Source organism: Balaenoptera musculus, chromosome X (genome assembly GCF_009873245.2).
Source record: "Balaenoptera musculus isolate JJ_BM4_2016_0621 chromosome X, mBalMus1.pri.v3, whole genome shotgun sequence".
NCBI lineage: Eukaryota > Metazoa > Chordata > Mammalia > Artiodactyla > Balaenopteridae > Balaenoptera > Balaenoptera musculus.
This window is the reverse complement of record NC_045806.1, coordinates 80,491,342-80,518,990: the sequence shown is the minus strand read 5'-3', so window position 1 is coordinate 80,518,990 and position 27,649 is coordinate 80,491,342. Positions and strand designations below refer to the sequence as shown.

General features: G+C 41.2%; 1 protein-coding gene and 1 long non-coding RNA gene across 4 annotated transcripts in view; one reads left to right on the top strand and one right to left on the bottom strand.

Moving 5' to 3' along the window:
* DIAPH2 (diaphanous related formin 2) overlaps positions 1-24,640 on the bottom strand; it is an 856,317-nt gene extending 831,677 nt beyond the window's left edge. For all 3 annotated transcript variants that reach the window (XM_036839916.1, XM_036839917.1, XM_036839915.1), the window contains exon 1: positions 24,300-24,640. In XM_036839916.1, the coding sequence (XP_036695811.1) occupies positions 24,300-24,434 (135 nt within the window). In that variant the 5' untranslated portion in view covers positions 24,435-24,640. The remainder of the gene's footprint in view (positions 1-24,299) is intronic.
* A 203-nt stretch (positions 24,641-24,843) lies between these two features.
* Positions 24,844-27,649, top strand: part of LOC118888631 — a 469,307-nt gene continuing 466,501 nt past the window's right edge. Inside the window, exons 1-2 of the long non-coding RNA XR_005018339.1 lie at positions 24,844-24,995; positions 25,937-26,009. This is a non-coding gene — a long non-coding RNA (uncharacterized LOC118888631). The remainder of the gene's footprint in view (positions 24,996-25,936; positions 26,010-27,649) is intronic.

Sequence of the window (27,649 nt, the reverse complement as noted above, 5' to 3'; positions counted from 1 at the left end):
TATTCATCCTACCTTGAAGGCTGAGTCAGATCAGAGTAAGCCTAGGTAGTTGAATGACTGAAAAGAACCGTTAGGATATGGGAAAGGTTCCAGAGTCCCCCCTATCAGACCTCACTCATAAATGACACTTAGCAACCTCCCTACTAAAAATCCTACCAAAAATGCAGAATACTGTGATAAATGTCAATGTACAAATATACAGAATCCCTTAAGACTATCTAAGAAGACCACAAAAGTTCCAGGAAGTCTACCCCTGGATAAATTCTTGAAAAAATTCTGTAATTAGACAAGAACTCAATCACTATATATTAAAATCACTGCCTACTTTTTCATTTCCACAAAATAAAATTTCCACATTCAATAAATGCCTTCATCTCTCATGGAAAGGAAGTTATAATAAATTAATTTGTGATCAGTCAATTTTGAAAAATGAGAATACAATCTGCTTGACTACCATGGTCATTCAATAAGCAACTTGAAGGCATGTTGGTCCCTCACTATGCCCAGAAATGACAAAGAAGTGACATGCTAACTAGAATTTCATTTCAGAGCATGGAAAATGAGCCTTTACTGTATAGTATTGCACAGACAGACATGATAAGGTCCAGTGGGTGGTTACTTTTTAAAAGTTGATTAAAGTGAGGAATCATTAAAAGTAAAAATTATCTTCAACATTTTATTGTAACTTACAACATGAAATATACCTCATTCATTAATCTTCTGACGTAGAACAAAGGCCTTTTCTTTTAATATAGGCTCCTTGGCGAGAGTTCAGAGCAGTTTTCCTTTCATAAACCACACCCTCAATGCATTCCCTACTATTTGCATTTTCTTTAGAAGAGAGAACTTAAAGATACCTGCAAAGCCATAGGAATCCTTTTAGATTTTTGTTATTTTTCCCTAGACTTTCAGTTGCCTCTGAAAGTAGACTTTCTGTGCTTAATACAACGGGCAATCTTTTCAGCTGCTTTATTAACTCATGCAAAACACTTCTACTTAATTTTCATAGGAGTATCTCTTTTTTCTCACACTCACAGTTCATCAATTTCATGATGTTTAAGTAAATCATATAATTACGATAGAAATTACAGCTGGCAGTATAGGTTTGCGAACAAACAAAGCGACTCTTTGGTAAGCATACAACTCAACAGATAAGAACAGAAGGTAGTTTATAAATTATTAGAAACCAATGCTTTTAATACTATCCATCATTTGCCTCAATAATCAAATTGTCCGAGCTTAGAAATTGCATTTCACCATTTGTGGGTAAGAAATATGAAATGATTTTTTATTAGTTAATTGCTGCTTATATTAAGCCATCTTGGAATATACCCTTCACTCAAAAGGTCATATAAGCAGTCTCAAACTTAGAAGAGTCACTCTTCTGGCCCTGTTTACCTACCCTCGACTCCAGAAGGCTCTCTGCTGCTCTCATGGAAGCAGTCATGAATACAGAGAATCTCTGAGAGAGACTGGCTCATAAGTGAAGAGGCAAGACTTCCTCTTTCTCAAAAGGAGAAAGAGCTTAGAGGCGATTATTCCCAAGTGAAAATATTAAATCAGGGCTGCTGATATAATGACCCACTCCCCTAAAACATTCTTTCATTATCTAACTTTATTCACTTTCCTGTGCTACCTGCTGGATATTTTACCGAGCAATTAATTTTTGTTAACAACTGTCTTTTAAAAATAACAATAACATTGCACCAGCAGAAATGATTTTAGCATAACTTAGTTCGTTCTGATACTTAGGAGAGAGAAGCCATACGACAGAAATGAGGAGTTTAGGAAGAAGGGGTAGGGAATTTTGGAATACTGAGGAACATGGAAGATCTGGGAGGGGGGGATCACGGAAGGAGGGGTGTCATCTGAAGGGAGGGGCACCATTGTATAGAAAAGGGATACACAAAGGGATTTGGGGAATCCCAAAGATAAAATTCAGTAATTTCAAAATATTGCCGAGGGTCAGCCTTGTACCTAGAAAAGAGACAGGAAGGATCATTGTTCCTACACTATATGGTACATGATTGCTCCCAGAGTCCAGACTCATACTATTAATAAAACAGGTCATGTGAAATGTACATTCAGTCAGATTTGAAAAGGGGGAGCTACCCTGGGAACCTAACCTCCCTACATAACATGTTCCCAAAGAAACAATGTTTTCAGAGATATAAAAAAAGAAAAATGTCTTACAAACACTTTTTGGAATACAGAGTGTTCCTAGTGTCCACAGTACTAAAGAATACTCACAAAGCAAAACTGAAAATGTAGAAGAGATCAAGGAAAGTTACCATCTGCAAGAAAGCAGTGGTTGTCATTAAATCACTGTGTCATCATGATATGCTACAGCAATGTGTCAACCTTTGCTAACCTTTGATGCTTTGGATAAAAATCTCTCACACTCAAGGGATTTGGATACACCTCTGCCAAGGGATTCTTTGTTCAGTGCCTCCTCCGGGGTTAGGTTAAGGTGACGATATGCTATTTTCTGTCTATTCCTGCTAGTCACAATTTTGTAGATTTTTTTTTTCAGCTTGCATTAGGAAAGCAGGCAGGTTTTTTAATATGCTTTTTCAATCAAAACACATAGATCCAGGACATTTTTATATGCTCCTCTCGGAGTCATCCTCTCCTCTAACACAGTAGGGAGGGTCTCTGCTCCCTAACAAGCTATACCTCAGTACCTAGCAACGATGTCCCGCAATCACCTAAAGTTACTGTGTCCAAAACCAAACTCATCTTCCCACCTACTTCCCTCTCTCCCTACTCCACCATGCCTGTTCTTCCTTCTCCCTTCCAGATCCTACCGCAATTCAGTCAGTCACCAAGGTTGGCAGCTTCTACATAACTAAACTTCCTCCTTTTCTCCACCAGTCTTACCACTGTCCTAGTTCAGCAGTTCATTTCTTATCTCTACTACTGTAATAAATTCTCTGGTCTCCCAGCCTCCAATCTCACCTCTTGCCAATCATTTTTCCTCACTATTTTTTAACTTTTGGATTCAGAGTCAAAAACTCAAACGCATACGGATTCTAAGCAGGGGATATAACTGGGTGATGCAGCTCAACCGTAGGAAAGTAAATGTCACCTAACACTAGACCCCAGGATGAAATGCGGTAAGGGTGGGCTGTGGTAAATCCAGGAATACCTGGCCCATTCAAATGGGTACAGTGGACTGCTGACAGTCACGTGGGAACATGGGTTCAGTATTACAAAATTACACTGATGTCTCAAGGGAAGCCAGAAATTTGGATTTAAATGTGTAAAATCCCAATTTTTAAGAGCTGGCAAACAAATCAAATTTTCAAAACCATACTGCCAAGACTGCAAGCCAAACTAAACAAATCTGTGGGTCGGATGTGACTTGCAGGGCTGCCATTTTGCAAACTGTGCATGAGATTATTGGTTCTCCAACTTTAGGGTACAGAATCATCTGGGCAGCTTATCAGTGCAGATTCGCAGGGCCCACACCAAAGGGATTCTCATTCGGTTGGTTCACTGGGCCTCCAGAATCTATGTTTTTTAGCAAGCTTTTCTGGTGGCCTTCAGGCAAGTGGTCCTAAAATCACTTTTTTCACAAATCTGTATGAAAGGGAATCTAGACGATTAGAGGGAATGAGAAGAATAGAAGAATGGAAACTGTATTTCTAATGCATTTAAAAGACTTTAAATATTCCCATTTGCTGTCCCAGGGAAATACAACTTAGCATCATACTTGTTTCAGCTTTGAACAATAGTGCTCATTCATAAACACATTTTCAAGTAACATATGAAACCAGTTAGACTTATCAAGAAATTACTTTTTTCAATGTACTGGGCATCTCTCATTAATAGTATGGCAATGGTTATAATTAGCATTAAAATATAAAGTGGCCTTCTAAAAAAATCAGGAACATTTTGTTTACTAAAAAAAATCAACTTTAAAAGTTTTATTATAACTTTTTTTTTTTTTTGGCTGTACTGCACTGCATGTGGGATCTGTTTTGAATTCTGAATGCATTTTCCCCATGAGGAATGTGGGGGGAGGGAGGAAGAAGCACCTAGTGAGTCAGTTCCTAGTGTATTTCAACCCAAATTATTAATCTTTCCTGTCTCTAAATCCCAGTCATTCATATGGCACTAATCAAATACTGACATGTATACAAGTCTTACTCTCCTTATAATATTGTAAAACCCTTGATAACAAGCACCTATATTTCACAACTCTATGTCCTTCAGCATTAAATAGAATATTAGGAAACTGAACTGCACTACAATATTTATCAAATAAGGGAATAATGTCTAAGGGAAAATGCATCCCCCACTACTAGGCAAGGAGTGGGGAGGGGCAAGTAGCAAAGGAAAAAGTTCAGGCCTCTCATCAGCCGCTACATTTGGGCAATAAAGTCAGATGGTAGGGCGAGTGGGAGAGAGACTTGAGAAGTAAATTGTTTCCAGCGCCACCACATTTATGGAGGTCACTGAGAAAGAAAGAAAACAGAGACTTAATCCTACTCAGGATTGGGTCACCAAGTCCCAAGGCAACATCACTGGGAAGGGGAGGCAAAAAGCCAGGCAATATTTTTGGCTCTCACGTACCAGGGGAGCCCCTGCTCAAGCGCCTTTCATTATGGCCATGTATTTATAACTCAGAGAATTCTTGTCCTCAGCTTTGGTAGTAATACTCTTCGCACTTCGAGGCTCAAAAGGGATTTTGCAAGAACCACAAATCTATCATGAGAAAGATGTCTAGCCAAGGATGATTCATGTCCTACAGACCGATGTCTTTTTAGAATAATTTTGTAATGCAACAAGGAGCTTGAAAAATTTCCCAGCCTACACCTTGCAAAATAATGTCCTGTTTCTATAGCTACAAACCACTGCACAAAAAATAATCATTTGCTTTCAGTAAAACAAATGCTAGGTAACATCTCTAAACTCAAGAAAGAGAAAATAACCACAAAACATTCCATTTTGGCCTAAGTATCGATAGCTTTACCCTCAACTAAATGAAAATACTGAATAACAGTTATGTATATAACAGAAAGAGAGTTTACTTTTACTTTTAAGGGAGCAGCTAAACCTCAAAACCCTATATATATTTTTAAAATTTTACGTTCAAATCAACATAATAATTAATAAAAACAACGATAATAGATACTATTTCAGTCACATGTTACAAAACCAGTTTTGTGCAAAAACTAGATTTGAACACAGATTAACACATACTTTGATATCCTGGGTATGTGAAATCCTTTGCATATAGACAAATTTTCATTCCTCTGGCTCTTAAATTCATTTGGGCCTCTGTAGTAATAAAAGCTCTAAAAGCTGTAGTAATAAAACTAAGTTGACAGTGTCTCTTAATACAAAGCTCATTTGTTTAAGTGAATTATCCTAAGTAGGGGACTTGAGTTCAAATTATAGCCCTTAGACGACTTTGCCATAGTTGGGAGCAATGCATCTCTTCTTACACTGTCCTAGGAGATTCATATGTGAAAATGGACATAAACAACCAAATCATGACAACACTTCAGTGAGGGTAATTTTACCTAGTTTTGTGTATCATAAATCTTGCAGCTTCTCTGGGATTATTCTGGGGACTGTAATTCAGCCCAGAACAGAACACATCAGTCTGACAGCAGCAGCGTTGTATGTTAAGCTACCTGACCTTTACAGCAGTATCAATTTGCAAAAAGCAAAACAAAAAACAAAAATAAAAAAAACAAACAAAAACAAAAGAGCAAACAAAAAAACAAAAAACTGTACACTTAGATGCACTGATCTACAGAAGAAGGTGGGAGCGAGGGCCAATTAGGTCGCTACAAAACTGTAAGTTATCAAAGTGCCCTGTTTATGGTACATGCTTAATTTCACTAGTTCAAAGCTGTCAAATAAAAGCATGCCAAAAGGTATCAGAATTAATAGATGCCTTTCTATTTACACTACAAACAGGCCAATTACCGCGGAATCTTGACAAAAGATTTTAGACTTCGTGATACTCTGAATTATAGAAAGTCTAAAGGAAGGTCTGATTGTAAGGCCTATCACCTCACTCCCCTGCTTAGATACTCTTCCAGGGTTACAGAATGGGGTTCAAACTGTTTAAAGAAGCATCTGGCCTCACCGTGATGGAGCGGCTCTCTCCCTGCCCACCACTCTCACTTGAACAACTGGGTCTCCCTGGCCTAAAACTCTTAAGGCCTCAAACTTGCCCGAACTCCTTAGTCTCCTGGCAGTGGTGCGTACTGTTCTCACTACAGGGAATGCCCCCTCTCCACTCTCCACCATTGTTTGTTTAAGAAGGACTCCCTGGGGTTTCCCTGGTGGCGCAGTGGTTGAGAGTCTGCCTGCCAATGCAGGGGACACTGGTTCGAGCCCTGGTCTGGGAAGATCCCACATGCCGCGGAGCAACTGGGTCCGTGAGCCACAATTACTGAGCCTGCGCGTCTGGAGCCTGTGCTCCGCAACAAGAGAGACCGCAACAGTGAGAGGCCCGCGCACCGCGATGAAGAGTGGCCCCCACTTGCCACAACTAGAGAAAGCCCTCGCACAGAAACGAAGACCCAACACAGCCATAAATAAATAAATAAATAAATAAAATTTTTAAAAAAAGAAGGACTCCCTGTACTTTAAGACTCTCTTCTATTGCCAATCTTTCCATGAAGTCGGCCCTACATTCGCAGCGCGTTTTGCCTGTGCAGTAGCAGTTACCACATTCCTCCCCCAACCTCGCCACCCTAGGTCTGTGCTCCTAGCAGGCCAGGACTATTGATTTTAGTACCCTGATAACGCTTAGCACAGTCCTGGGGTGGGTTTCCCCAAAACACTTATTAGAGTAAGCCTTGAACAAGAATTTCAGAGCTAGAACTTTTCCAACTGAGTAGCCTGCCCAAATCCTCAGTGGTAAAACGAACCGTATTCAGCTCTAAATTAGACGTCTGTGGACAACTCCCAGCCAGCTCCTCAAGCTCTATTCTTTCTCAGCTAACTTAGTCTAACAATGAGGAAATGCGTTAAGATACGTTTATTAGACTCTTAATAAGGTTTGTGACAGGAGGAAAAATAAAATATAAAATTACAAAATATGAAGTTGATTTTCATAAAGTAGAAAAATATTATAGTTCATTTCTAAATTTTAAATATAATCTGTTACTTCTGAGAAGGCAGCCATCTCTCATAAAAGAGCGTGTATTTTGGAATCAGAATTAACCTCTCTGAGACTCATTTCCTTTCTTTGTAAAATGTGGGAAATAACTATACTTCCCATATATATTTAGATAAAAATTAAGTCAGGTGGTAATGTAAAGCTCCCAAAACAATGCCTGGAACACTGTAGGTGCTCAGTGAATGTTAGTTCCCTCTCTCCACCTCACTTCCGAGTTGGTGAAAAAATGCTTCATTTGATCATCCATACTGGGTTACAAAGCAAGTTGCCACAGCCTTCGTTCCCTCCCAGATCTTAACATTTTCAAATCAACGACTCTTAGAAAAGAAATACCTGCTTTTCCATAACTCTAAACGTCTGTACATGATGATCCCTCTATTGAGAATGTCCTCCCTTTTAAACTTACCAAACTCTTCTTCATTCTCCAGGACTCAGATTCCAGTATGGCCTCTGCAAAGTCTCTCCCCTCCCTGCCAGGCTCAGTATGTGACATTCCCAAGAGCACTATGCCCACACCTGTGTATCACAGGACTTAACTACTTTAGACTCACCTGTCCCTCTTTTCTCGCTAGGCCACAAGCTCCTCAAGAGTAAGACCTATGTGTAGTTGTGTTTATCCCCTTGGTATGGTGCCTCGCACATAATGAGGATTTGATGTGTGGAATGATCATACACCGTAACATCCATTTATAATGAGCACAACCGTGAACACGGCCACGCGTGTTGCAGAAAGAACTGGTTCTCTATGGGAAATTGCAAGTTGAAGGGGAAGAAGCTGACCATAACACTTTCATTCAGGCAATTTAGATTTTAAGAATTTATGAAAAAAATGGAAGGAAAGTACGCAGATTCACTGTGAAGAGAAAAAAAGGATAAGAGGTCATTTCAGGCAGATGGACCAACACAGCTAATGGCTTCACTTAAATAAATGTGCAAACATAAAAAGGAAGATAAGAAGATAAAACTAGGTAACTTAACAGTAATCCTAAATATGAACATAAGCCTGGTCCTGATGAGTTGGGTGAGAAGTAGTCACTGACTTTCACTGGTGAAACAGGGAAGTTAACCTTGATCCCAACTGGAACAGAAACCATAAAGGTCAGTCAGTGACTAATATTATAGTAATACAGCCTGGTGATAAGTGAGGCAAGAGTAAACTTCATTGTGAATAAGTAAGCTTGATAAATACCGTGTGTGTGTGTGTGTGTGTGTGTGTTTGTGTGTCTGTCTGTCTGTTAAGGAGGTAGGGGTGTCAAGTTAATTTTTATTTTCCCTGCAAAGAGGAAGAATATTAAAACCACTGCCATAAAGTATTTCAGGTTTCAGATGGGTCTCAGATAAATGAATCAACAACTATATGCTGTTTTTAGTAGCAGTGCACCATAGTTAGGAGATGTCTTCCAGCACACAATGACCTAGTATTGAACTGAGAGTCAGAGTAGCTAGAAAGGGTTGGCATCAACTGCGTTCAGGTAGCACTGGAAGAGGCATATGATTGCCTGCAACTGGGCATGGAAAAGAGCAGAAAAATTTTTGAGGTGGGAGGCAAGGAAAGCTGTTACTTTTGGCAGTCAACCGATTCAGAGGCAGAAGCTGCCAGAGAAGACTGGACCGTGGAATCTAAAATCCGTATAGATGATGACTTAAAAGTGACCAGTGTCAAAAGCTGTTGAGGTATCAAGGAATCAGCAGATGGAAAAACAGCCTTTTAAATGCATTAGGATGAGAATGAGTATTTTTCTTAGAGGTCAGACATGAGATAAACGATAAGAGGCATCATTTACAGCTACGAAGTTATAAACACTCCAGCCCAGCAGATATCCAGTAATGGAAAGGAAAGAAATGAAAATAAAATTGGTGGGAGTCAATCAAATAAACGATGACTTGAAGACATCTTCCTTGAAGATCTGGCCCTGTCTCAATACAGAGGAAAGGACAGAATGAAGAGTAAAGAATGGCTAAGGAGCCACAAGCATTTTTCAGGCTAGGTAAACAAAAAGTCATAGGTTCCACAGCAGGGTTTCTCAACCTTGGCACTATTGACATTTTGGGTGGGATAATTCTTTGTCACGGGGGGGCTGTCTTGCACACTCTAGAATGTTCAGCAGCATCCCTGGCCTCTATTCACTAGATACCAGTAGCATGCTCCCCTACTTGTGACAATCAAAAATGTCTGGACATTTGACAATCAAAAATTACCAAGTGTCCCCTGGGAGGTAAAATTGTACCTCACTGAGAACCACCGGTGTAAAGAAAAAGAACCTACTTTGGGGGACAGAGGAATGCTACATCCCTCCTTAAATATGTGTCCAAAACACAAAGCTCTTTGTGTAGATGAGGTCAAAAACCAAAGAAGGGGCTTCCCTGGTGGCGCAGTGGTTGAGAATCTGCCTGCCAATGCAGGGGACACGGGTTCGAGCCCTGGTCTGGGAAGATCCCACATGCCGCGGAGCAACTAGGCCCGTGAGCCACAATTGCTGAGCCTGCGCGTCTGGAGCCTGTGCCCCGCAACAAGAGAGGCCGCGACAGTGAAAGGCCCACGCACCGCGATGGAGAGTGGCCCCCGCTTGCTGCAACTAGAGAAGGCCCTTGCACAGAAACGGAGACCCAACACAGTCAAAAATTAATTAATTAATTAATTAATTTTTAAAAAAAGAACATATATTTAAAAAACAAACAAACAAAAAAACCAAAGAAGGACATCAGCAACCACTACCATATTTGGAGGAAACATGAATTTGTAAGAAGAGATAGGAGGGATATTTGAAAAACAAAAATTTTTTAAATACTCAGTCTGCTTAATTATCTGCTGTCCCAGTTATGTTTATATCATCATGAGAGCTTAAGACAGCCTTTACCTCCTAGCTCGTACACAGTTGTATGAAAAGAATGGTACATAGGGGCTTCCCTGGTGGCGCAGTGGTTGAGAATCCGCCTGCTAATGCAGGGGACACGGGTTCGAGCCCTGGTCTGGGAAGATCCCACATGCCACGGAGCAACTGGGCCCGTGCGCCACAGCTACTGAGCCTGCGCGTCTGGAGCCTGTGCTCCGCAACAAGAGAGGCCGCGATAGTGAGAGGCCCGCGCACCGCGATGAGGAGTGACCCCTGCTTGCCACAACTAGAGAAAGCCTTCGCACAGAAACGAAGACCCAACACAGCCAAAAATAAAAAAAAATAAAATAAATACATTAAAAAAAAAAAAAAGAATGGTACATAGTTCTATGGTACATACTGATGGTACACAGTTCCATGAAAAGAACGAACCTAGAAATTTCAGCTCATTAAGATTAGTGATCATAAGTGTGAAATAGCCTGATTCCAGGCATGTACTGGTGTATTCATGATCTATTTTACTCATCACATTTTGTTTGAAGGTTCCCTTTTCCTTTGGGGAGGAATGATGGTTAAGGCTGAGGAACTAGACCACAAATCACATTATGAACTTCCATATCACTTGGCACCTAAGCCCATAGTTTAGGGCTCTATTACTTGTCAACATGTTAACGCAAAAATAGTTTGTCACAACACTTTCAGCAGCCTAATTAAAAAAGATAGCACTTGGCTGAATATGCCACACTTTTTTAGCAGCCAATCTTTAGGCAAAGCAGGAAGGAGAAGGAAGCAGCAGGAGAAGGTAGGTGGTTCTTGGCACTCCCCTCAACAAGAAACAATGCATGTCGTGTACTTGTATAATAGGAGATAGCATTAGCTTTTCCAAAGCAGTTTTACTTCACACAGAATTTCACAAACAGAAGGAGAGTGGGGAGGGGAGGAGAGATAGAAACTACAAGATGAAGCAGGCAGGATGGCTTGCAAAGTAACCAGTTCAGAAGCTACTCTCTTCATGGCTAACCAAAAAAAGACCAAAAAAAAAAAAACAGAGAGAGAGAGAGAATCATATGCAATATGCAACAGTAGTAAAGTACAGGAGGCCTTATGGTGAACATGACATTATTTGATAGAAGCCAGACTGGTATTTTTAAGAATTACATTCATGCATCCTTAAAATCCACGGCCTCATCACTTTCATCCTCATGGTTCTTTTCTAATAAGTAAGTGGTCACATATCTGACCCACTATTTCATGGCAGTGATTCAAAGAATCTTAACTTCTGATTATCAGTGGCACTAAAATGAATGGCCCCTGAACTCTCCCTTCTAAATTAGACATAAGCATAGTGCAAATCTAGAGCAGGCCCAACCATCACCAGTCTAGAGAACCATTAGGTCTTCAGGTCAATTTACAGCTACTCTGAAGTTTACGGTCTTAGGCAATATATGCAAAATCGTGGTTAAAAACATGGATTTTTATAGGCACACTGGTCTTGAATCCCAAATTCACCACTACATATCCTCGGGCAAGTTACTGATTGGCTCTGAGCCTTTTCTCCACACCTACAAAATAACTGTTGTGAGGATCAAATGAATTACTATTGATGGGGGGAGGATATCCGCCATCAATACCCAAGCATCCCTGCACATTCTTGCTGGGTTTGCCAAGGCTGAAAGGCCCGACAACACTTCAGCCAGGCCATTTCCCAAGGTTGTGTTCGTAGCAAGCGACCGAGATGATGAGGTACTAAAATCACCCCCTCCCCAGACAAAGAGCAGGCTTGCTTCTGCTTACCATAAAAGTGGGAAGTCCACCAAGCTCAGTGTTCCTCTCCTGTAATGCAACTGACTGCCTGGGTAGGCATCCATCCTGGGCTACCTCATGGGACTTAGGACTGTAGTGAACCAGCATGTCATGCTGACATTCTGGCTGCTGGTTCTGTAATGAATAAAAAACCATCTTTTGTCGCTGACCCAGGAGTCTTGAGTCCTCTGTAATCATCCGGGAAACAGCAACAGATGGGTAAGCAGGATAAAACCCCAGACCCTGCACGGTTCTTGACGATTATTGGGTTGGCCAAAAGGTTCATTCGGTTTTTCCTGTAAGATGGCTCTAGTAGCACTTAGTTGTCTTTAACTTCATTCGAAATAATTCTGTTAGATGGTACGTGACAGCTGTCATATCAGCATGCATTTAAAAAAAGACTTATTAAAATTGGTGAATTTTTGTGTAGCCACTTTAGTATTAAAGACGGAAGAAAAAAAGCAACATTTTCAGCATATTATGCTTGATTTTTTCAAGAAAGATAAAAACACAACCGAAATGCAAAAAACGATTTATGCAGTGTATGGAGAAGGTGCTGTGAATGATCGAACATGTCAAAAGCGGCTTGTGAAGTTTCGTTCTGGAGATTTCTCATTGGACAATGTTCCACGGTCAGGTAGACCAGTTGAAGTTGATAGCGATCAAATCGAGACATTAATTGAGAACAATCAACGTTATACCACGCGGGAGATAGCCGACATACTCAAAATATCCAAATCAGGCGATGAAAATCATTTGCACCAGCTTGGTTATGTGAATAGCTTTGATGTTTGGGTTCCACAGAAGTTAAGCAAAAAAAACCTCCTTGACTGTACTTCCTCATGCAATTCTCTACTTAAACGTAATGAAAACGTTCTGTTTTTAAAACAAATTGTGACAGGCGATGAAAAGTGGATACTGTACAATAACGTGGAATGGAAGAGATCGTGGGACAAGCGAAATGAACCACCAACAACCACACCAAAGGCCAGTCTTCATCCAAAGAAGGTGACGTGTATACGGTGGGATTGGAAGGGAGTCCTCTATTATGAGCTCCTTCCGGAAAACCAAACGATTAATTCCAACAAGTACTGCTCCCAATTAGACCAACTGAAAGCAGCACTAGACAAAAAGCGTCCAGAATTAGTCAACAGAAAACGCATGATCTTCCATCAGGGTAACGCCAGACCACATGTTTCTTTGATGACCAGGCAAAAACTGTTACAGCTTGGCTGGGAAGTTCTGATTCATCCGCCGTATTCACCAGACATTGCATCTTCGGATTTCCATTTATTCCATTCTTTACAAAATTCTCTTAAGGGAAAAAATTTCAATTCCCTGGAAGACTGTAAAAGGCGCCTGGAACAGTTCTTTGCTCAAAAAGATAAAAAGTTTTGGGAAGGTGGAATTATGAAGTTGCCTGAAAAATGGCAGAAAGTAGTGGGACAAAAGCGTGAATACGTTGTTCAATAAAGTTCTTGGTAAAAATGAAAAATGTGTCTTTTATTTTTACTTAAAAACCGAAGGCACTTTTTAGCCAACCCAATACATGCAAGGTACTTAGGGTAACAACTGGCACGTATGATCTTACTGGTTACTGAGAATCAGCTCTGGGCAGGCTTGAGCACTGCACTTGGTCAGTGAACCAAGGCTACCACCCAAGGATGAGGATGACCCAGAGGAGAGCCAGCAGGGCCCTGTACACAATGCATGGTTAAAACCATGTTGACGTTACCTTCACTGAACTAGACTTACACTCCAGAAACAGGACAGTAAAGTTAACTTGTATTTTCACCCTTAGCATTCAGCCTTAAACAGTCATCTTTCATGACTGCCAACTTTTCTTCTAACTAGAACCCAGATGTCATGTGTTTATGTTAGGGCAGATTCATTACAGCTCTCAATAACCTTTGACTCCCAGAATGTCAGAGCTGAATGGAACCTTGAAGACTTTATTTCAACTCCCTTATTTTACAGAATAAACTGACACCCAGAGAGAAAAGAGATAAATGACTTGCCCAGCGTTACATTTTAAGAAGTAGTTAGCTTACTCTCTATATAACCTTTTTAAATTGCCAGAAACTCTTAAAAAAATACAACTTAATAGGATCAGTTAGATATCCTATTCAGCTTATTTCAACTCTGTATAGCATGATTCTATAAAATAAGATGCACCTTGAAAACACGAAGCGGTGGTACTAAGATCAAAATGAAGTTTCTACTAGTTTATGGCAATATGGTTGATGACAGGTGTAGATAGGAAATGCTTTTAAATAAATCTTTCACATTCAGTCATTGATTTCCTATCCATTGGCCACCCTTCTGCATGTTACTTCTGTGCCCAGGCCATAGGATACACCATTAATAATATTTGCAGAAACAAGTAAAAACGATGGTGATGATCTTCAGGGCCGGAAACATGCAAGTGATAATAGATTATTTAAAGGGAGGGTTGAAAGCAGGGGTTTGTAATGTAACATTTTGATCCACAATTAGCTACAACAGAGCTGGTAGAAAGAGCATGGAGCCCTGCACAATTCCTACTTTAAGGTATAGCTAATGCCTCAATTCCATTTTATACAGAGATATGGCCACTTAAAGCTTCGTATTTGGTCTCAGACCTACTCGGCTTATGTAAAAATGGAGGATTTGGATCTCTCAGAAATTCACAAGACCATCTGAAAATGGTTTGATGAAGCAAGCATAGGATATACGGAGCAAGCCTGAGAATTTAGAGATCAGAGAACATGAGTTAGCCCTGCTTTAGTAAAACAAATACATGAAAAGCCAAACCACCAGCTTGGATAAAATCCAGGCCACTTTTATTTTTTTGCATTGTAAAATTATTCTTCCCTTTAATAGCTTGTTTAAAGACCATTAGCTACTCAACCAAAGGGGGGGAAAAATGCAAGCTAATGCACTGCCAATGAAAAACAAGCTGTGAGGTCAGCCCAAGAAAAGATTATTTCTACTCACAAACGTTCTGTGTACACACTGACTCTTCTGGAACACATTGATTTTGTAATGCAAGGTATTAGACTGCAGAGCATATTATTAGAGGAAATGCTTCTGCCAAATTTATTTTAAGCCATCTTAACTTTCCATAAGTTCTTGCCTTGAATCGTGGGCAATGTAAGTGAAGAGAAATTGGAGTTATGACACAAACTTCAAAAAAATGCAGTCTTACCTGTACAATCTGTAACCATGTGAAGTACTGCGGGACAAGAAAGTCAAGAAAATGACTAGGAGAAGGGCAGAAAGGGAGGAGCCTTAGGTCAGAGAAAGTAATCAACGTATTGAACCTGTAGCCTAGATCTTCAAAGACACAGCCCTCTACACTTGAGGGCTGCAATCATTCACAAGCAGGTTTAGGACAACATAGTACATACATGGACACCTTATACTGTTTTTTCCGAATCAATGACAAATGGAAAACACCTACGGTAAATGAGACATTAAACTAAGTTCTGTGCTTTGCTGAATTTCTCATCTGGTGTGAGAATAAAATCCAACTGGTCTTAACTTCAGTAGCTAGCCCGTATGGCACCTCTGTGTGAACTAGGAAAAGTGGTCCCCGGAAGTCACATTCCTGTGACTAGGCAAATGATTTGGTAAGTGATGTGACCTCTGTGGTCTCACACCCGTGAGCAGGGCCCAACCATACACAGTGGCCCTGGTCTCGATTACACATTTAAGTTCAAAATGTCAGTGTGCAGTCTACACAAGGTCTTGCTTTCTCCACATAGAATCTTCCTTAAGCAGCTCCAGCCAGCATAATATGCTATTAAGCCTTTGAGATTTTATCAGTGATTGATCTCGAAGCACATAAAACACCACCTCCAGAGTTGTCCCTCCCTCGACCGAACCAAAACGTGAAAAACGCCACCTGTCCAGCCCCAACAATTATCACTCATCTCCTGTTTTGAGGAAAAATCACCCACCTGATTGGGTCAGTAAATGGTTAGCTTAGAAGTTGCAGGATGGAGATGCGTTGCCAGCCTAAAGCTACCTGAGTCCGCAAAGCTCAAGAAATTATATGCTTATTGCCACGCAGCACAATAACAGCACTAAATTGCTGTCTGGAAAGTAGTGGTTACACAATTTCTTTGGTAAATCTGTGTGGAGTGTAGGCCTTTTGCCCAAGTCGATTTCTCATACTTACCCACTCCACCCATCCCCAGCTCTATCACCTCATTAGTGTAGCCTGTTTTTTCAATTTTAACCCCACAAATGTCTAAATAAGGAAACTTAATAGTTCAGACTTCTTTGTAAAGCTTTGCTCACCCAATTATCCACGTGCGGCAACTTAGACTGTATTAAAAAGGCTAAAAAACACAGACACTTCAAGTACCAAATTGGCCTGTGTATGGAAATTGAAACTAGAGCTAGTAACATAAACTTAGTTGTATGCGTGTGTGTACCAAAGAGTTACATGAACCCTTTATCGACAGAACTCAAGAAGACGGTCCTTTGCCCAACTGTCTACAATTTCCCTGGGAGGGAAATTCTTGCACATAACCCCACTCCACTTCACAAATTGCAAAATGAAGAATGAGTGATTACCCAATTAGTGAGTGGAGCTAGAAGTCTTAATTTGGTCTCTTTTCTCAGCACATAGTAGCTGTTCTAAGGAGCCTCTCCACACTTGTACAGTCAAACTTTCCAGATAGTTCTACAGAATTAAAGACACAAGTGAACTTAACTGGAGCTGATACTTTATGATAGCACTTTATGTGGAGCAACTTTGAACGACATTTTACCATTAATATAAAGCTGTATTTGTTTAAAGAGCTCGATGACATGTACATTAATTAGGCACACATGAGATTAAAAATCTGTTTTTTGAGGCAATTGGGGGTATTTGATTATGAATTGAGTGTCAGATGATACCAAGGAATATGTTAATTTTTAAAGATGTGACAAAGTCAGTAATTTTTATAGAGATGCACACTGAAGTATGCAGGAGTAAAATGATGATATCTGGGATTTGCATTAAAGTACTTTAGCAAGGAAAAAAATAAAGGATGGATGAAGCAAATGTTGAAAATCAAAATAACTACATAGTTAATGGTATAATACCCAATGGTGGTTCATTATACTATCCTGTCTACTTTTTAGTATGTTGAAATTTTTCATACCTTTTATTAAAAAAGCCTTATTAACTAGCCCATATTATAACTAAAGTGAAAACTCTATTTTAGCTCTTTTATTGATACTTTTAGCTAGGGGAAAGACCAACAAATTAAACGTAGATAAAAGTTCCTCATAATTTTGAGCAGATCTTTACAAAAAAGCATGTGGATATCTATCACAGAAGAACAAATAGATTTTTTTTTTTAAGGATTTTACCCAACATCTTTTCTCCCTTGGATGAACACCAGGATTGCCAGGTGATTGAATCAATAGCGTTTGCGAAATCATTCATTCCTAATGAAGTCGTAGATTCCTACCTAGGCCTGCCTGAATAGCCAGCTGAGAAACTCCTCACTTGCACTAGGCACCACGACATAGAGCCCTAGCAGACGGAGAGACTGGAGGCCGATTTGCTGTTCTGTATCTGGTAGCAATGTAGCTGACTCTCTCGCTAAAGCAATACAGCAAAACCTTCATTAAACCAAAGCCTGTGTAAGTGGTGATTAGTAAGATTTTGCTTTCTACATTCTTTCATGAGAAAGGCACCAATACCCTTTTCCCCAGGCCACCTCACATAAAGCAAGCAAGGATCAGGATTCAGCTGAATGTCTGTTCAAGCTACAGCCCAAGTAAATCATTTAGACTGAAACGGATTCAGCCTGATCAGGTAAATAAGTTTTAAATTAGTGTGAATTGATTTCTTTCTACTACATTCATAATAAATAGCTATGTGAAAATGTATCTCAGCCTCCCTTTACATGCATCATTTTTGAGCTGTCTTCCACTTGAGTATCTTCTACAAGATGCCCACTTGGATATCAAGTATATAACTGTATTTTAAGTCATCTGTCCATCATCTTAGTTTCTTCAGTCATGAGACAAAAGAAAATATCAAACAGCCAAAATCTGACAGAAGGAATTGGTCTCTTCTGCATGGCAGACGGAATATAGGACCAGGAGAAAGTTGGGTCTTCAATAATCATCCTTACGGTGCTACTGATATCCAGAGCTAGTTAGTCAAATGTGCTGATTCATGTAAATTAGCATATATTATGTATGTACTATTTTCAGAGCATCCTGTTATTTACAGTGTTCTTAGAGACCAGGTTGGAAAAGAATATGATTTTACTTCAATGACATGTTGCTACTGCCAGAGCTCTTGACACTCAGAGTGAAATCTAGGTGGATTACAATGATAATTGTTCCAAAAAGGAACAAAAAAAGAGATTGAATAATTTTTCACTTTCAGAGTGCCTGAAGCATAATGACTCAGTGCTATAGTTAACTTTGACAAGAGAACTGAGAGCTTTTAAACTTATCTCTAGGTCAGACTCCTTAACACATCAGTGACTCAGTTTTCTTATTTGTACAACAGCAGTAAGCTGCCTGACAAGACAGAATTGTCATAGGTATGTAGTGAAGCTTTCTTAACAGAAATTTTAAATGCCTCAAAATTGATACATGGAAAGAAAAGGATAGCCTGATTCTTTTTTAAAAAAATTACAGTGAAAAAAAAGTTAAACTCACATCTTGTATTCATTAAACAGAAAGAATTATTAGCAGAAGGACAGAATGTATAATCTTTCAAATGGACAAATGGAATTGGAGAGAGAATAAGCAATCAATCAGCACACAGCCATATTTATGGCACTTTGTACAATAATAATCTTAGAACTATCAAATTGCAAGAAAGCCATTAAACTATCCAACCACAATACATTTGATTCAGGTAATGCAAGGGGTTAACAATAATGCTCTATATTTGCATAGCAATATAGAATTTCCTATATGCTTTCTCATTCATCACAGTGTTTTATCTAAACCACCTTGTAAAGCAAATCAGGAAAGCATTTATCGCTGACTGGCAGATGTTAATCAAGGGCTCAAACCTCTGGTATTAAACGGCTCATCAGAGATCACAAGCAACTAAAAGATAGAATAAATACTGGAACCCAGGTCCTTTGGTCCTCCATTCAGTATTCTTTAGCCAATAATCTGATATCTCCTATTAATACCAATAAAATGTTACTTGGGTCATCATCAGTTGTTTTTTTTTTTTTAATTTTTATGGGAGTATAGCTGATTTACAAGGTTGTATTAGTTTCTGCTGTACAGCAAAGTGATTCAGTTATACATATACATATATCCACTCTTCTTTAGATTCTTGTCCCATATAGGTCATTACAGAGTACTGAGAAGAGTTCCCTGTGCTATACAGTAGGTTATTAGTTATCTATTTTATATATAATACTGTGTATATGTCAATTTCTATCTCCCAATTTATCCCGCCTTCCCCCACTTCCCCCTTTCTCCCATGGTAACCATAAGTTTGTTTTCTACATCTCTGACTCTATTTCTGTTTTGTAAATAAGTTCATTTGTACCATTTTTTTTTTTTTGATACTGGTTCCCCACATGGAAGTTCAGGCTGTGACATCACAAGAACCCAACCAAACAAACGAGGCAGTAAGGGATGAGATCGTCCAGCCAAGAAGTTTCTCGACTTTCAAAATTAGAGAAAGGACACAGAAGAATGTACAGACAGGTTCATTTGATGGAGCATATATTCTAAGAGAAAAAATGGCACATTTCTTTTTCAAAAAGCCTCTTTTCAACAATTTACACTCTCAAAATGTTTGGCCTATAGGGAAAGACTTCCCAGCTAATAATCATTTGTTGAGTAGCTCTGCACGCCAGCACCGGTCTGCAAGGTTTTCAAGAATAGGCATAAAGGTTTTCAAGAATAGGCATAAAGCAGGACCCAAGCACTTTAAAATCTTTTGGAGGTATGAGATCAGCATATAACATTCAGACCCACGATAGGAATTCAGAATAAGGAAGAGCCTTCAGTAAGCTGAAGTTTAATGGAAGAATGAGAGAATTATGAGGCACCAGCTGGACTGTGAGAGGCGGGTTAGATTTATAAAGGAGAAATATGGCGGACATTTCCAATTTGGTGAAGATGTTCAGGGTGGGTAGCAGGAAGGAGAGGCAATGGATTGGCAGGAGGAAACTGAGATGTAGAGAAATATGCCGAGTAAATGGATGAGCTAGGAAATGGATGAGTGGATGCACTGCAATTGGAATCCAGCTCTCTAACCCTAAACATCGAACTCTTATGCCATTCTGCTCCTCCTAACTGGTCTTCCTGCCTCCATTCTGGCATCCCTGTCCAAGAAATTCTCCACCGGTTTAAGTTTCTTTCTGAAATACAATTCAGCTCAGTCTCCTCCTTACATTTCTTCAATGACTTAGTATGGCTTTCAGAAAGAAGCTGAAACTCTAACACGGCATACAAATACCCATCATGACCTGGACTCAGTCTCTTTTCTAACAGGTCTACCATATGGAACCTTTGTTTCAGCCACTACCATCTATCCGCAGCTTCTTTACTGGACATGCTACCACGTCTCTCTACCTTTGTATTCATTGTTCTTTCACCCTTAAATGCCTTTCCCTCCCCTTCTTCAATTAATGCCTTATTCTTCAAGCCTTGGTGCAAACGTCACCTACTATGGTAAGCCTTTCCTTACCACACTCAAGCATCCAATTAGACTCAGATGCCTCTCCACGTTTCTATTATCACCCTGCTAATACATATTCCCATTGTTCCTTATCACACCACTCTGTAGTCATTAATTAACTTCCCTGTCTCCCTCACTAGACAATGGCACCTTTGTATCACCAATCTTCGGAATAATGCCTAGAACGTAGTACGTGCTCAGTAAGTGTTTGTGTCATACAGGAACACACTGTGTTCAGCCTTTATCAATTAAAATCAAAACATGATTTATCCAACTAAAAACAAATAACCAAATACTCAGGAAGTTATGTAAGAACCAGAACATTAACTCCCGTTATTTCAAGTTACTAATGTGACTCTACTATCTAAACAACCAAAGGTTTCAGGAATTATACAGAAACACAAAGTCAAAATGCAAAAACATCAAAGAATGTTAAGCCACTCTACACCATGGTATGTGTGTGAGGACTGCTGGTTCTACCTTAACACTAGCCTCTCTTAATGGTTAAGTCACTGCCTTAAATACGTGGGATTTAGGATGTCCCCTTCATGACACTTCTAGAGCTCTCTGTACTACTTGACTTGACAAAATACATTCCATGGTTGACATCAAATTACTAATTAAGATTCATGCTGTTTGATGACATGCTACAATCTGGGCCTAACCAGATAGTTACATAAAATACAAAGCTCTACTACTAAGGCATTATCCAAACTGTGATGAGTCCAAAACAAGGTTGCCTTCATTAAAAAGAACCAAAATAAAAGGGTCATTATGAGGATGCACAGATGAAGAAAATGGAAGTAAGCTTTGTCAAATTGATTTAATTAATCTCAAGCAGAAGTCGTTAAGGGTCCTGAAATGTCGCTCTGAAAAAATTCTAATACCCATCAAAAGGTTGAGGATATAAATGAAAGTAGTTCCTCTCTATAGAAAACATGCCTTCCTTCTCCAGTTTCCCAGAACAATGAGAAACTAAATGAAAACAACTGAATCACAAGCCTTATACTGTACGCATCCACTATACCATAGCTATCACTTTAAATTTTCTATGCAGTAAAAACTTTCATTTTAGCTAATACTATATAGATGTGTGTAATTAACCGCTTACTCCCAGACGCACTATCTTCAGTATCTACCACTCATGTGGTCAGTGTTATTTCCCGTCTCCCTTGTCGGTGACCTCCTCCTCTCCCCAGTCTCTTCAAGTGGAATCAACTGGCATTTCCTTTACTCTCTCTCTGGTAACCCAAAAGTTCTTATTCTTCTATAGGAGACATATGCCTTTGAGAAACTGATGAAAACTATGGGGCCCAGAAAACTGAATGTACCTACATACACTCAAATTTTTTCATATGATTTCAGTTTAAGAACCCTTATCCCCCATAATCACCTACACAAATAATTTCTACTACCATATGGCTCTCTTTTACAATCCCCCACAACTCCTTTACACACACACACACAAACACAATTCAGGACTACTACAGTGGTTAACAACATGATACTCAAAATAATAAAATTTAGTCTAGGTAAAGCTTTATTTTACCAGCAATATTTTAAGAATCCCAGATGAACTCCTCTCTACATGGCCTTAGAACATGTTGAGCACTTCAATAAGACAACTCAAAATAAGGAGTAAGGCATTTATTTTAAAAGTTTACCAAGTCTTATTATTTGGTCAACTTTCTTGCCTTAAAATGTGCTGAAATGTCTTCCTAAATTTATGTTTATAAACTCTGACATATCTGCTTGTAAAATCATGTAAGGCTCAAAAATTATTTTGAGTACAAAAGCAAGTTCCCATTGATATTCACAAACTCTTGGATTCAAATACTTGTTCTACTATATCAAGCTATACTCAACACCAAATAGTGTTAGCTAGGAACTGAAAGTGATACCATCTCATAACTATCTAGTTACCTTGTCAAAGCATAAAAGATGCAACAGGACAAATGACCAAAAGGATGGGAAGAATAGAATCAAGGTGTTATTACTAACAGACAGAAATAAGTGCTTTCTCTTGAGCTCACACATCCTAAAAGTGGAAGGCTCTTGCTAGATGTACCAAACTCTTTGTGGAAACTATCAGTTCGCTTTTACTTTTGCTTAAACTTTTAATCACTGTTTAAACCAGTTTTGTACTGGATGCAAAAAGAAAAAAGAAAGAAACATGATCACTCTTTTACCGCAAACATAAAATTTCAACATCAGGATTTTTAAATACATTAAACTTTGGTAACACACTCACAAAACTTTTCTAAGTATTATAGTAGGGGCACCCATTAACCCCCTGCCAGTATAGACAATTCACAAAGAGCTTGTGACTCAGTTCCTTCACTTGTAAATACCTGGGGGGAGGGGAGATAAGAGGACACATCAAGTAATTCTTAATTTGCCTCAAGTTAGGGTGGAATTGATGAGACTTTAGACTGGTTGTTTTATTCTACCCCACTAGGTCCCTTTCCACATAATGGAAGGCTACATATTTCCTGTAACGATAACACTTCGGTCACTGTTTTCCAATCTGGACAGTTCATAATTGAAAGGCAAACAGCAGGCAAGGGAGAGAAGCACAACAGGTACATACTAAATGGCCAGATACCCTAAGAAAAGGCTTTAGTTATACGTCACTGCCTCCTTCCTTATTATAATCAAGTTGCTGGTTAAAACAGAAAACTAGATATGCAACATGGGGCTTGTGCTCCAGACCTAAACGAAGAACCTTCAGACAGAAGGAGTATTTGCTGAATTTGTGCTGGAAAACCATATCCCCTCCGCCACCCAAATTAGAAAGTTTATTGATAAACGTCTGCCTAATATTTGCCAGGGTTGGCAAAAATAGTCTTTGGCCAATATACTGTAAGAATTTGACCAGTTTTTAAGTTTCACTATTATTAAACTATTTTCCTATAAGCTGAAGGGGGAAAAAAAAAAAAGAGGAACCGTTTTAACTGATGAGTTGAAGACACTCCAGTATTTCTCAATCTAATACCAGGCCCCATAGATTTCATTCCTCTGCACATGAAGTCAGTGGCAGGAAATGGACTGCTCCCACTGGTGCACACACTCTCAGGACGGGGAGATTTGTGCCGTCTGCCTACTGCTTTTGAGCGTTCTTAATCAACTAACTGCAAGTACTGGACGACTCTGACGATTACACACACGACAGTTGGTGGTACCTCACCCAGCCTGTAACTCCCACGCTCCCCCCACTCTTCCAAAGAAATGTTTCTCGGAAGAGCACATGGAGAGGCAAGGGGGAAAAAAAAGCATGTAGGCGCCTCTTCCTTAGATATCTGGTCAAGTAGAAAGACTGGGGGCCTACGTTGTGTGTTTTTTGTTGTTGTTTTGGGGATTTTTTGTTTGGTTGGTTAATTGGTTGTTTTGGGAGTTTTTTGTAAGTCTGTGGGTGGGCTCCCAAGTAGTGGGACTGAAAAAAAAGAGCTAGGTTCCCCTGCCCGAACCCTAAGCTTTAAGAGGCAAAAACCCAGCAACTGACAAGGGTGGGAGGGGAATGGAATCGCGCAAAGAAGGTTCGCGCCCACAAGTTAGACAAACAACAGCCCCTACCCGGTACTCGGGGTCTCCCCAAGTTGGGGTGGGGCCTTTCTCCTTCCCGCACCGCCTCCCGGGCTGCCAAGAGGGAGAAAGGGGTTAAGTGGAGAAGGGGGTGCTCTTCCGCCCCCACGCCGTCTCCGCGCCTCGGCGTGGCCGCTGCTTTAGCGGCTCCCGGAGTTGCACAGCGAGGTCGCGGTCACCCTTGGGAGGGGGCCCCGGGTCCCCCCGTGTTCAACGGCAGGAGGACCCCGGGGCTCTCGCTGTCCCCAAGGCCGGCGGGGGCTGCGGGAGCACTCACCAATTTAGGTTTGTTTTTCGTTTCCTCTTCGTTGGCGGCCCGGTTCCCCGCGCTCCGCTTGTTGCTTCGGCCCCCACCGGGTTCCTCGCCGCAGCCTCCGGCGCCCGACGCCGCCGCCGCCCCGGGCTGCTCCATCTTTCTCCGGCCCTGTCACCTGTGCCCTGGAACCCCACCTCTCCTCCACTGAGGAAGCCCCTCGGGGCGGTCCCGCTGCCCCGCGTGGATTCGGCAGCACCTCCTCCTGGGAGGGGGAGAGAGTAGGTCTGGCGAGTTCACGTCCCCGGGGCTCCCGAAGCGACAAGCCGTTGCCACTACTCTGCGCTGGGGCAAGCCCTGCCCCCGAGCGGCTGCAATTACCACGGTCGCCGCCGCCGCCGCCCTCAGGGTGGTGTTCAGGGTGGAGGGAAAGTAGGTGCCTATCTCTTTAAGAGGGCCTCCGCACACGTGATTCATCAAAGTGCCCGCAGTCCGCCGCCCGGGCGCGGAAAGCTGCTTCCTACTCCCGCTGCCGAGCCGGCCGGGCTACTGAGCATGCCCGGCGCGGCGACAGCTGCCAAACGAGAGGACTTTAAGCTGCGGTTAAGCACTGATTTCCCTTCCTAGGGGCCTAGCGTGAAATGGGAGGGAACTAGCCAAGAGAGAGGAGGTGTAGCCCATTTTAGAGATGGGGACACTGAGGCCCGGCAGGATTCACGTGTGAGTTTCACCTGAGTCTCCGCTTCCACTCGTGTAGGCCAGAGCACCTTCCCCGGCTGGCCGAGGCCTCGCCGGGGGTGTGGTTGTGTTCCACTCCGTGGGAGGGGTTGATTGGCAAGGCAACTAGCATCCTGTAGGAAAACCGCCACGGGGAGCGCTGATTAATTGCCTAGACAGACTGTACGGGTGAAAGTAGAAGGAGTGGGTGCTTTCTGTTGCCATGATTGCGTTGCGACCAAAGAAATACAGTCGTTCCTTTATTCCCAGGCTGCCAGGTAGTAGAAGCAGCAGGCGCCCACTGCTTAATCCCGAGGGGGTGTAAGGCTCTTTAGCCAAAGCACCTATGGAGAGCTAACAATTGGATTGAGTGCTATTTTCAGTTTACTGAGCTACTTTAGGTTTACAGTTGTTGTGGGGAGCGCATAAGATCTTGTGTGTCAAAGCTTTGTTAAAAATGTAAATCTCTAGACAAATGCTAGGTGATTTGGTGCAGCAGCAGCAACAGGGCACCGCTGGTATTCGTAATCTTTCGTCCTGCAGTTGTCAGGAAGAGGCCCACGCCGCTTTAAAAATAATGAGTTCACATTGAGAACATTAGCGGGGTCGGGCAGAACTTGAATGAACCACCATCATACAATCTAGAGAAGCTACCTGAAATGTAAATTTAGATCCCAGGTCTATAAACATGCTCATGTGCCTGTTATTCAGATATCTTCAGGCTATGACCCTTTTGCCCTTCTCCCCTTCAACCTAAATTCTGCTATGCTGAAGCTAATATGTTTATGAACATATTTTTTGAGTGCATTAGGATAAATTTGACCATGCTGTAGGTGTGATGAGGCAATTAACTTGGAAAGTAGAATGAAAAGAATGTTAGACATCTGAAAGCGGTCTTAATCCTGGCTTTGCCATTGTCATTAACTTTCTTTTTAATCATGCAGGTGGTAAACTACCCAAGGACGGCAGAGAAGAGGGAATACATGCTCCCAGACAGGGTGGGCAAGGAGCCCTAAGGTAAATTTGCTTTGTTGAAGTTCCTGTTTGACTTAAAATTTGATGTATATTCTGAACTTAACTCACTACACACACACACACACACACACTCACGCGTGATTTGAATTACTTAAATGCCCCCCCCCCCTGAAAAATGGCATAGAAGTGCATGCTGCAGTAAGATGTGACCTGGTGATCCACTGCTTTCACGTAATTCCTGTTTGAGAGATGTGGGTGTGAGCCATAGCTGAGTATCCCCCAAGCTCAAATGTTGCTTAATAATCTGCCCAGTAGATCTTTATTGAGCTCCTTAGAGTATCCCAGGTGATATCCAGAGTGCTGTGGGTTAGGAGGATGAAGCTCACAGTCCTGCCCTTTAGAACCTCCTAGTCTACTGGGAGAGACCAGTTGTCAATGACTGCACTTCATTGCAACACATAGGAACAGGGAGCCCGCGGAGCACATGAGGGGGGTCACCACCGGAGTGCCAGAGGCTCTGGGACACCTTACCAAAGAGGATGATGTTTGAGCTGAGTCTTAAGGGTCGAACTGAAGACACTAAGTATTTGTTGACAGCCTACTAAGTGTTAGATACCCTGCTAGGCATTGAGGGTCCAGTGGTGAACAAGACGGATGTGGCTTGCTCTTGTGGAACTTTCTGGCTATCGGGAAGGATATTAAACAAAAAAGTATTGAGCAATTACAAGGCAAAAAAGGAGAATGAAGAGCATCCCAGGCAAAGGAAATGACCATAGCATGTGCAGAGACTCTGTGGTTAAGAAATTGGAGGGCTTTCCCTGGTGGCGCAGTGGTTGAGAATCTGCCTGCCAATGCAGGGGACACGGCTTCGAGCCCTGGTCTGGGAAGATCCCACATGCTGCGGAGCAACTAGGCCCGTGAGCCACAATTACTGAGCCTGTGCGTCTGGAGCCTGTGCTCTGCAACAAGAGAGGCCGTGATAGTGAGAGGCCCGCGCACCGCGATGAAGAGTGGCCCCCGCTTGCCGCAACTAGAGAAAGCCCTCGCACAGAAACGAAGACCCAACACAGCCATAAATAAATAAATAAATAAATAATTTAAAAAAGAAATTGGAGGTGACGGATAGGGGCTGCTCTTGGCAAGAGAAGAAGCAGAACAGATGAGCAGCTTCCAGATCATGAAGGTCCCCACTTGTAGATCTCATTGGTCTGGTTTTAAAAGCGGTGAAGGTGTTGTAATACAAGTGACTTCTGTTTTGAGTGTGTGAATATTTGAAAATGGATCAACATTATTTTGAGTGTAAGGCTGGGTTTCACCATCCTCAGGCCAGGTGAAGCTACATTTGAAGTCAAATGAGAAGTACATGTAAAAGATGCATAATCTGTACTGCAAAAAGTGAGAAAGTTTGTCCCTGAGATGGCTTACATTTGACTTTATTGTGGTTATCTCAGCCCCATCTTAATTCTGGCTGTTTTCTTTTCAATTTTCTTCCAGTTAATGTAAACAGTCATTACAAACAAACAAACCCCCTTCCTTCAAATATCAGGGCCTCTCTTGGAAGCTAACACACAAAAGGAGTCACTGGTCCCCTGCAAGGACACTTTGTCCACTGATTATGAACCAGGCACCTCACCAAGTGCAGTCCTAGGGCTGATCCCACTACATTTCCTTTATTTTTACTT